This window comes from Mustelus asterias, unplaced genomic scaffold, assembly GCF_964213995.1.
Source record: "Mustelus asterias unplaced genomic scaffold, sMusAst1.hap1.1 HAP1_SCAFFOLD_185, whole genome shotgun sequence".
Lineage (NCBI taxonomy): Eukaryota > Metazoa > Chordata > Chondrichthyes > Carcharhiniformes > Triakidae > Mustelus > Mustelus asterias.
Genome location: NW_027590183.1, coordinates 267,388 through 279,050, shown reverse-complemented (window position 1 = coordinate 279,050; position 11,663 = coordinate 267,388). Strand labels below are relative to the sequence as shown.

The 11,663-nt window shown below is 56.1% G+C and overlaps 1 protein-coding gene across 1 annotated transcript; it reads left to right on the top strand.

Annotated features, from left to right (window-relative positions):
- The first annotated feature begins 5,240 nt into the window (after nt 1-5,240).
- LOC144485339 (protein mono-ADP-ribosyltransferase TIPARP-like) lies at nt 5,241-8,490 on the top strand. Its single transcript, XM_078203537.1, has 4 exons — nt 5,241-5,303; nt 5,369-5,556; nt 6,270-6,536; nt 8,016-8,490. Exons 1-4 carry the CDS (start codon nt 5,241-5,243, stop codon nt 8,488-8,490), a joined length of 993 nt encoding a protein of 330 aa, XP_078059663.1.
- Nucleotides 8,491-11,663: the final 3,173 nt, after the last annotated feature.

Sequence of the window (11,663 nt, the reverse complement as noted above, 5' to 3'; positions counted from 1 at the left end):
ATTGTGAAGATCTTCGACAGCTCCCTCCAAACCCTTCATTCCTGCCCCTCTCCCTCCCTATTCCATCAGCCCCTCCAGCCTGGCACTGATTTCCCTGCTTACCTGGTTTCCCAGCTGGAAAACTGTTGTAGTTTTAGTCTCCACATTGAAGGAAAGATTGCTGCAAACCATTGTTTAAGCAGCAATGTGTTGTCAGTGTTCTCAGCAACAGAGTCTTCAACCTCCTTTCAAAATGGAGCAGCAGAGATCATTCTCCAGAGAGAGAACAGTGTGTGTGTGATTCTGACAGTACCCAGCAGGGGGCAGATTGGTCAATCTTGTCAGAGTTTCCTCTCTGTCTCTGTGAATGAATTAAAGGCTCCACCAGCCTCTCCTCAAAACCTCTTTCACTATCTGGTGATTAAAGTGACACAATGCCACCACCTGCTGGCGGCTCACAGCTACTGCAGGCGCTGCTCTCTGTGAGCCTCAGACAAGTTCAGTAAGTCCCATGTCTGCATCTGGGAACCGGTTACTGCAGCGTGAATATTGAACAATATTGAGAGGGATTGGAGTTTGCAGCAGGAACCCCGGCTGGTGAATTCACCCTTTTATCACCAGACACTGTACATGAACTCTGTTCCCCCATTCCCTGTGGGAGATATTGTCTGGAGATTGTAGTTGGGGATGATCTCAGACTGTAATGTGTACATTTGGTGCAGTTATCAGACACTGATCCCATTCAGAATGGGAGTGGGTAAACTCTGCTGCACTCTGTAATTCCTGTGTCAGACATTCAGTGTTTAATCTTACACAGGGGATCTTGCAAACGGTTCTTTTAACGTTTCCAAGATAATTGTCTCAATCTCACAGACTGGTTCTCTGAAAATTGGAAACACAAACATTTTGAGACACAATTACAACCTTCAATCACATTTTGTCCGTGTTCGAACAGAAAATAATTTCCAAACAAACTATTCCCCTTTTGCAACTCTTGCTTTCCAATTGCACAGGTTTTGGTGATACAGAGAGCAGCTCAGTTGGAATCCAAATTCTCTCATTCCACTCTCGCCCCCCGTTTACCCTGCCAATTATCAACCTCAATAAAAGTTCCCACATATTTATCTGGGAAAGTTTCAGTGTTGACTCTGGTGAAGCAGGGTTTCCATTCCTTAACCCACAACACACACACACGGTAAATGTTACTGCAATTGTTTCTGGAACTGTTACAATCCCGAATGCACAGGTTGATTAAAGTGATTCCAATCCAAAGGTGGAATGTGTTTCTGATTTATAATCTCAATCACACAGAGGCACTGACATTCCCACACAAAAACACACAATCACAATCTCACACACACGCTCACAGAGAGACACACAGAGCAACACACAGAGAGGCACAATCATGGAAAACGACACATAATCATACACATACACGCATCTGTGCACCCTACACACATCCCTCCAGGCACACACACACAAACTGACACCCACACACTCATTCACACACTGACAAACTCTCACACATGCTCACGGGCACAGAGATACATACTCTCACAAACACACACATACAAACCCAGACACTTCCACACTCATCATAGAAATCATAGAAACCCTACAATGCAGAAGGAGGCCATTCGGCCCATCAAGTCTGCACCGACCACAATCCCACCCAGACCCTACCCCCACATATTTACCCACTAATCCCGCTAACCTACGCATCTCAGGACTCGGGGGCAATTTTGAACCTGGCCAATCAACCTAACCCGTACTGAGACACAGAGACTTACAGAGAGAAACACAGAATCTCTCTGAAATACACATAACACGCAGCCATACACCCACAGAAACACACATCACAAACCCATGCATTACAGCGGTGAATGAATTCTCAGCACCCCACAACCAAATGATTTAAGTTGGACAACAGTGATAACATTTCCTCTGAAACTGACATCCCTCGAACGAAAGCAACAAAGGAACACTGGTGCAGGATTGCACAGGATCGGAGCCTCGGAAATGCTGTTCCCTCTTTCCTTGTTCCTTATATCTCACTGAGCAGATACAGAGCTGCAGCATAGAAAGCTAGAATTCACAATTTCACTCTGTCCCTGCACACTCACCTCAGCTTTATTTAATTTCTGAATGTATGATTTATTTTGGATTATCCCAAAGATCTCAGGACAGATGCATGATGTCAGATATTCCCATTATTTATCAAACTGTTTATTTTACCGTGACAGATATTACCTGGTGTTTGTCAGATTGTTGCTTTTCATCCATCTACAGTTGCAGATGCCGGTGCTGAAAAGTGGGTAGATATTCTACACCATTAAAAGCTTCACATTGAACCGGGGAAATTCTTCAAAGACTATGAATTAATCACTTTCTAATCAGTATCATTTCTTCAGAACAAACTGTTCATATCATCTATTATTGCAATTTAAACTAATATTGTGTTGTCTGCTCTGTGCTAGTTTTAACTGAATACTGCTCAGTATGTGACATGATCTGTGTTATTGAGTCTTGGAAGAGAAAGGGTTAATGTTGCTGCTCTGTAATTGTAATGGATATTCCTAATTTTATCATCTGTATAACTGTAGTTATTTACAATTAAATACTTATTGGTTAATCAGTTAAATGCTAATTGTGAATCATTGGAATGCTGAAACTAATACGGACACAAGCTAATAAAGAGCGGGGGAACTAGTGTAAATACTGTAGCTAACAGTGAGCGTGAAACTGAAAAGACCATAAGATCCAGGAGCAGAATTCAGCTATTCTGCTCATCGAGTCTCCTCCACCATTTAATCACGGCTGATAAGTTTCCAACCCCCCGTCTCTCTCCCCCCACCCCCCCGTCTCTCTCCCCCCACCCCCCCGTCTCTCTCCCCCCACCCCCCCCGTCTCTCTCCCCCCACCCCCCCGTCTCTCTCCCCCCACCCCCCCGTCTCTCTCCCCCCACCCCCCCCCCCCGTCTCTCTCCCCCCACCCCCCCGTCTCTCTCCCCCCACCCCCCCGTCTCTCTCCCCCCACCCCCCCGTCTCTCCCCCACCCCCGTCTCTCCCCCACCCCCGTCTCTCCCTCCCCCACCCCCCGTCTCTCCCTCCCCCACCCCCCGTCTCTCTCTCCCCCACCCCCCGTCTCTCTCTCCCCCACCCCCGTCTCTCTCCCCCCCCCCCCCGTCTCTCTCCCCCCACCCCCCCCGTCTCTCTCCCCCCACCCCCCCGTCTCTCTCCCGCCACCCACCCCGTCTCTCCCGCCACCCCCCCCCGTCTCTCTCCCCCCACCCCCCCCCGTCTCTCTCCCCCCACCCCCCCCGTCTCTCTCCCCCCACCCCCCCGTCTCTCTCCCCCCACCCCCCCGTCTCTCTCCCCCCACCCCCCCGTCTCTCTCCCCCCACCCCCCCGTCTCTCTCCCCCCACCCCCCCGTCTCTCTCCCCCCACCCCCCCGTCTCTCTCCCCCCACCCCCCCGTCTCTCTCCCCCCACCCCCCCGTCTCTCTCCCCCCACCCCCCCGTCTCTCTCCCCCCACCCCCCCGTCTCTCTTCCCCCACCTCCCCGTCTCTCTCCCCCCACCTCCCCGTCTCTCTCCCCCCACCTCCCCGTCTCTCTCCCCCCACCCCCCGTCTCTCTCCCCCCACCCCCCCGTCTCTCTCCCCCCACCCCCCCGTCTCTTCCCCCACCCCACCGTCTCTTCCCCCACCCCCCAGTCTCTCCCCCACCACCCGTCTCTCTCCACCACCCCCCGTCTCTCTCCCCCCACCCCCCCGTCTCTCTCCCCCCACCCCCCCGTCTCTCTCCCCCCACCCCCCCGTCTCTCTCCCCCCACCCCCCCGTCTCTCTCCCCCCACCCCCACGTCTCTTCCCCCACCCCCCCGTCTCTTCCCCCACCCCCCCGTCTCTTCCCCCACCCCCCCGTCTCTTCCCCCACCCCCCCGTCTCTTCCCCCACCCCCCCGTCTCTTCCCCCACCCCCCCGTCTCTTCCCCCACCCCCCCGTCTCTTCCCCCACCCCCCCGTCTCTTCCCCCACCCCCCCGTCTCTTCCCCCACCCCCCCGTCTCTTCCCCCACCCCCCCGTCTCTTCCCCCACCCCCCCGTCTCTTCCCCCACCCCCCCGTCTCTTCCCCCACCCCCCCGTCTCTTCCCCCACCACCCGTCTCTCTCCCCCACCCCCCGTCTCTCTCTCCCCCACCCCCGTCTCTCTCTCCCCCCGTCTCTCCCCCCACCCCCCGTCTCTCTCCCCACCCCCCCGCCTCTCTCTCTCCCCACCCCCCCGCCTCTCTCTCCCCCCACCCCCCCGCCTCTCTCTCCCCCACCCCCCGTCTCTCTCTCCCCACCCCCCTGCCTCTCTCTCTCCCCACCCCCCCGCCTCTCTCTCTCCCCACCCCCCCCGCCTCTCTCTCTCTCCCCACCCCCCCCGCCTCTCTCTCTCCCCACCCCCCCCGCCTCTCTCTCTCTCCCCCCCCCCCCCCCCCCCCCCGTCTCTCTCCCTCTCCCCCCCTCTACTCTCTCCCTGTCCCCCTCTCTCAGGCCCGGTCGAACCAGATGACTCCACCCCGTACCTGTCCCCTCCCCTGCTCCCCCCCCTGCCCCCCTCCGAGCGCTGCCCGCGGGGGTCCTCGGACGGCCCGCCCCGCCTCCACGTCCACCAGTGTTGGCACTCGGACATCTGCCAGCCACACTTGCTGGGCAAGTGCGAGCTGGGTCCAAGCTGCCCTCGTCACCACACCCGCTTCCCCTACCACTGGCAGCTGCTCCGACGCCGCCCCGCCAAGTGGATCAGCCTGCCGGAGCTGGCCCAGCACCAACTGGAGCGGCTGTACTGTGCCGGGGAGCCCAGAGAGAAAGAGTACCTTCTCAGTGTCCCTCAAGGCTGAGGCTTCAAACTGGGCCTATTAAGGAATTAGGCCCCACTCCATCCCTGTGTGAGTTGTGATACACAGGGACTAGGCTTCAATCTCGGCCTACCAAGGAGTTTGACACGCCTATCCTACTCAGGATGTCAAAAGCTGCACGGAGGAGCGACTCTCCGATCTCATTGAAGAGGGCGATGAGGAAGACTCGCTCAGAGAGTGATTAGTCTGCGGGATTCATTCGGCCCCCACGGAGAGCAGCGGGGACGGAGGGGCGCTGAATATATTCGAGGCAGAGGAGGATGGATGGGAGGGGAGGGGGAGGTCGAGGGTTAATGGCGGGGAGGAGGGGGGAGAGGACAAACTGATCTTATCAAATGGGATAGTAGAGGTGGAGGGGCGGAATGGCTGATTCGTGCCCCGAATTTGCACATTCCTGCGCGCTCGATGGCGGCAGCGGCATGGGAGTGGGTTCCTTTCGTTAATCTGTGCGTGCCTCTGTTTTCCCTCCCCCTCCCTCCTCCTCCCTCAGCCCCTCGCCTCAGAGATTGAAGAATCCTACAAGCTTGAACAGAAACGGTTCCGCTTCGCGTGGGACGGCACGGAGTTCGTCATCAACTGGGTGGACCTGAGCGAGAGCGATTTGACCAATGGGGTGTATCGCAAAATCTGCCGTCGCCCCGTGTTCTGCTCGCCGCTGGAAATGGTCCCCTATCTGAGGTGGGTCCCTACCTGAGCGCGGTGCTCCGAGTGTGGGTCTAACCGAGGGGATAGGGAGACGGGAACTGTGCACGGTGCTCCGAGTGTGGTCTAACCGAGGGGATACCGAGACGGGAACTGTGCACGGTGCTCCGAGTGTGGTCTAACCGAGGGGATAGGGAGACTGGAACTGTGCACGGTGCTCCGAGTGTGGTCTAACTGAGGGAGAGGGAGACGGGAACTGGGCACGGTGCTCAGAGTGTGGTCTAACCGAGGGGATACGGAGACGGGAACTGTGCACGGTGCTCCGAGTGTGGTCTAACCGAGGGGATAGGGAGACGGGAACTGTGCACGGTGCTCCGAGTGTGGTCCAATCGAGGGGATAGGGAGACCGGAACTGTGCACGGTGCTCCGAGTGTGGGTCTAACCGAGGGGATAGGGAGACTGGAACTGTGCACGGTGCTCCGAGTGTGGGTCTAACCGAGGGGATAGGGAGACCGGAACTGTGCACGGTGCTCCGAGTGTGGGTCTAACCGAGGGGATAGGGAGACCGGAACTGTGCACGGTGCTCCGAGTGTGGTCTAACCAAGGGGATAGCGAGACGGGAACTGTGCACTGTGCTCCGAGTGTGGGTCTAACCGAGGGGATAGGGAGAGCGGAACTGTGCACGGTGCTCCAAGTGTGGGTCTAACGGATGTATCTAATGGTGAATCTCTCTCTCTCTCTCTCGCCAGGACTCTCCCATCTGCCGACCTCCCTCGAGAACCGCTCCACCACACGGCCAGCCCCGGGGGGGACGCTGCAGCCCCAGGTGTCGAATTGCCCGCCTCCTGGGTGGCCTACCCCCAGAGCCAGGGGGTGGGGTGGGTCCCGCTCGCGCTGGCAGACTCGGAGTACCAGATGGTGTACTGGATGTTTCACCAAACCATCAGCGAGTCCAAGTTTATCATCGCCCACATCTACCGAATCCAGAACGCGGCACTCTGGGAAAAATATGCCAAGTGAGCGGGCTTTTCCTGAGTGGGGGGAGGGGGAGGGACCGGTGACCCCGCCATCAGAGGGGGGAGGGAGGGCGGTCGAAACCCCTGGCTCCCATTCCCACCCCCCGCTGCACCCCTAGACTCTGCAACCCTTAACCTCTTGTTGTGCAGGCCTTGATTGTGGCCTAGCTGGAGCTGGGAATCGGCGCAGGCCTCGATTGCAGCCTAGCTGGGGCTGGGAATCGGCGCAGGCCTCGATTGTGGCCTAGCTGGGGCTGGGAGTCGGCGCAGGCCTCGATTGCGGCCTAGCTGGGGCTGGGAATCGGCGCAGGCCTTGATTGCGGCCTCGCTGGGGCTGGGAATCGGCGCAGGCCTCGATTGCGGCCTAGCTGGGGCTGGGAATCGGCGCAGGCCTCGATTGTGGCCTGGCTGGGGCTGGGAGTCGGCACAGGCCTCGATTGCGGCCTCGCTGGGGCTGGGAGTCGGCGCAGGCCTCGATTGCGGCCTGGCTGGGGCTGGGAGTCAGCGCAGGCCTCGATTGCGGCCTAGTCGGGGATTTACAGGATGGAAACTGGCCCTTTAGTCCAACTTGTCCATGTCTGTGCGGAGTCTGCACCCCCCCCCCCGTGTCAGCGTGGGTTTCCTCCGGGTGCTCCGGTTTCCTCCCACAGTCTGACAAACCTGCTGGTTGTGCATTGGCCATGCTAAATTCTCCCTCCGTGTTACCCGAACAGGCGCCTGACATTAACTGAGTAAGTCCTGCCCCTGATTCAATCGACCAAAATGCATCACCTCACATTTATCTAAATTAAACTCCATCTGCCATTCGTCAGCCCACTGGCCCAATTGATCAAGATCCAATTGCAATCCGAGATAACCTTCTTCACTGTCCACTCTGCCACCAATCTTGGTGTCATCTGCAAACTTACGAACCATGCCTCCAAAATTCTCATCCAAATTGTTAATATAATTGACAGATAACATAGAACATAGAATGCTAAAGTGCAGAACAAGGCCATTCGGCCCATCGAGTCTGCACCAACCACAATCCCACCCAGGCCCTATCCCCACAAGCCCACGCATTTACCCTAGCTAGTCCCCCTGACACTAAGGGGCAATTTAGCATGGCCAATCCACCTAACCTGCACATCTTTGGACACTAAGGGACAATTTAGCATGGCCAATCCACCTAACCTGCACATCTTTGGACACTAAGGGGCAATTTAATGTTAATGAAATTTAAGGTCTCAGGCCTCCAGTCAGATGGGGGATGGTGGAGGGGGAATGGGGAGCTGTCTTTGGAATGTGGGAGGAACATAGAAACCCCTTAGCATCGCCAGGCAAGGCCCAGGCTTCATTTGGGGCCGAGCTGCCCCTCTGCTGTGGCCTGCCGGGGTTCAAAGGTTGTAATGGACGTGACGGGAGAATGGGGTTGGCATGCAGTCGAATGGTCACTGATTTTTCTCTCCCTCCCTCTCTCTCTCCCCCCTCCCCCTCAAGATGCCGTGCCCAATTCCACCAGAGGCTGTGGGAAGAGTGCCCCTCGGGATGCTGGGATCGCCACCTCTTCCACGGGACGTCAGCGGAGTCGGCGAGCTCCATCGGCTGCCACAACTTTGACCCGGGGCTAAGCGGCCGCAATGGCTGCCTCTACGGTCGCGGGAGCTACTTTGCCACCAGGGCGCGCTACTCCCACGAATTCGCCCTGCCCGCTCGCCCCCGCCGCCTGTCCCCCCGCCGGGCTCCCCTCCTCCACATGTTCCTGGCCAAGGTGCTGACGGGCCGCAGCGCCCTGGGCAGCCGTAACGCCCCCGGGCCCCCGTCCCTGGCCCCCGCCCAGCCGGCCGGAGGCCGCTTCGACTCCTGCGTCAACTCCCTGGACCGCCCCACCATCTACGTCCTCTTCGACAGCGCCCAGTGCTACCCCTATTGGCTCATCCAGTACCAGGCTGTCGACTCCATTGTCATCGAGTGAACCGTGGCCAATCGGGGCTGCAGTGGGGCGGGGGGCGTGACTTAGCAAACCAAAATGGCCGCGCTTCCCCATAGGCAAACCAAAATGGCTGCTTCCCCATGGCAACCAAAATGGCCACCTCATTGGCACGGACAGTGAATTTTGCCAATGTAGAGGCCTGCGGCCTAATTGAACTGTTACCTTCCACCCTTGCAAGGGTGGCTCTGCGATTCTTGTGTGACCAATCCTGCGAGGCCTGAGGCCTACGTGAACTCTGACCTTTCATCTTGTCCTAAGGGCGCCCCGGTTGATTTCCACAGAATCTGTGTTGGATTATTTAATATATTTGAAATTTAAATTTATATTTAACATATTTTAAATGTTTTGTCATGTGAATTGACTGATCTATTTATATAATAAAGGCTATTTTTCTCAACGTTCTGCCCTGCTTCCTCATCTGCAGACGGGAACTGTGCACGGTGCTCCTAGTGTGGGTCTAATCGAGGGATAGGGAGACGGGAACTGTGCACGGTGCTCCGAGTGTGGGTCTAATCGAGGGATAGGGACACTGGAACTGTGCACGGTGCTCCTAGTGTGGGTCTAACCGAGGGGATAGGGACACTGGAACTGTGCACGGTGCTCCGAGTGTGGGTCTAACCGAGGGGATAGGGACACTGGAACTGTGCACGGTGCTCCGAGTGTGGTCTAACCGAGGGGATAGGGAGACGGGAACTGTGCACGGTGCTCCGAGTGTGGGTCTAACCGAGGGGATAGGGAGACCGGAACTGTGCACGGTGCTCCGAGTGTGGGTCTAACTGAGGGGATAGGGAGACGGGAACTGTGCACGGTGCTCCGAGTGTGGTCTAACCGAGGGGATAGGGAGACCGGAACTGTGCACGGTGCTCCGAGTGTGGTCTAACCGAGGGGATAGGGTGACCGGAACTGTGCACGGTGCTCCGAGTGTGGTCTAACCGAGGGGATAGGGAGACGGGAACTGTGCACGGTGCTCCGAGTGTGGGTCTAACCGAGGGGATAGGGAGACGGGAACTGTGCACGGTGCTCCCAGTGTGGTCCAGACATTCCATGGCGTAACCATCACAGAATCCCCTCCCCCACTATCGACGTCCTGGGGGTTACCATTGAGCAGAAACTGAACTGGGGCCCAGCCATATAAATACTGTGGCTCCCAGAGCAGGTCAGAGGCTGGGAATCCTGCTGAGAGTAGAGTCATAGATTCATCGAGTCAGCATGGAAAAAGGCCCTTCGGCCCAACTTGTCCATGCCACCCTTTTTTTTTAAACCCCTGAGCTAATCCCGATTGCCACCATTTGGCCCATATCCCTCTATACCCATCGTACCCATGTAAATGCTTCTTAAAAGACAAAATTGTACCCGCCTCTACTACTGCCTCTGGCAGCTCGTTCCAGACACTCACCACCCTGTGTGTGAAAAAATTGCCCCTCTGGACACTTTTGTATCTCTCCCCTCTCACCTTAAACCTCTGCCCTCTAGTTTTAGACTCCTCTACCTTTGGGAAAAGATGTTGACTATCTAGCTGATCTGTGTCCCTCATTATTTTATAGACCTCTATAAGATCACCCCCTCAGCCTCCTACGCTCCAGAGAAAAAAGTCCCAGTCTCTCCAGCCTCTCCTTATAACTCAATCCATCAAGTCCCGGTAGCATCCCAGTAAATCTTTTCTGCACTCTTTCTAGTTTAATAATATCCTTTCTATAATAGGGTGACCAGAACTGTACACAGTATTCCAAGTGTGGCCTTACCAATGTCTTGTACAACTTCAACAAGACGTCCCAACTCCTGGATTCAATGTTCTGACCGATGAAACCAAGCATGCCGAATGCCTTCTTCACCACTCTGTCCACCTGTGACTCCACTTTCAAGGAGCTATGAACCTGTACCCCTGGATCTCTTTGTTCTGTAACTCTCCCCAACGCCCTACCATTAACTGAGTAAGTCCTGCCCTGGTTCAATCTACCAAAATGCATCACCTCGCATTTGTCTGAATTAAACTCCATCTGCCATTTGTCAGCCCACTGGCCCAATTGATCAAGATCCCGTTGCAATTGGAGATAACTTTCTTCACTGTCCACTCTGCCACCAATTTTGGTGTCATCTGCAAACTTACTAACCATGCCCCCGATATTTTCATCCAAATCATTAATATAAATGACAAATAACAGTGGACCCAGCACTGATCCCTGAGGCACACCGCTGGTCACAGGCCTCCAGTTTGGAAAACAACTCTCTACAACCACCCTCTGGCTTCTGTCAAGAAGCCAATTTTGTATCCATTTAGATACCTCACCCTGGATCCCGTGAGATTTAACCTTATGCAACAACCTGCCACGCGGTACCTTGTCAAAGGCCTTGCTAAAGTCCATGTAGACAACATCAACTGCACTGCCCTCACCTACCTTCTTGGTTACCCCTTCAAAAAACTCAATCCAATTTGTGAGGCATGATTTTCCACTCACAAAGCCATGCTGACTGTCCCTAATCAGTCCTCACCTCCTGACTCCCACCTCCCCAAAGCCTGTCCCACCATCTACAAGGACACAAGTCAGGAGTGTGATGGGAAACTCTTCACTCACCTGGATGAGTGCGGCTCCCGACAACACTCGGGAAAGCTCGACACCCTCCAGGACAAAGCAGCTCCTCCACCCCTCCCCGCTCGATCGACACGCCAACCACAAACATTCACTCCCTCCACCCCCGACGCACAGCGGCAGCCGTGTGTACCGTCTACAAGATGCCCCGCAGCGACTCGCCAAGGCTCCTTCAACAGCTCCTTCCAAACCCACCACCTCTACCATCTAGAAGGACAAGTGGGGGGGCAGCAGACACATGGGGAACACCCACCGCCTGCAAGTTCCCCCCTCCGAGCCCCTCACACCATCCCCGACTTGGAAACATATCGGCCGTTCCTTCACTGTGGATGGGGTCGAAATCCCGGAACTCCCTCCCTAACAGCGCCGTGGGTGTACCTACACCACACACGGGGACTGACTGATGTCCAATAACAATCCTGGAACTCACTCCCTCACAGCGCCATGGGTGTACCTACACCACACACACGTGGACTAACTGATGTCCAATAACAATCCCGGAACTCCCTCCCTAACAGCACAGTGGGTGTACCTACACCACACACACACAGGGACTGACTGATGTCC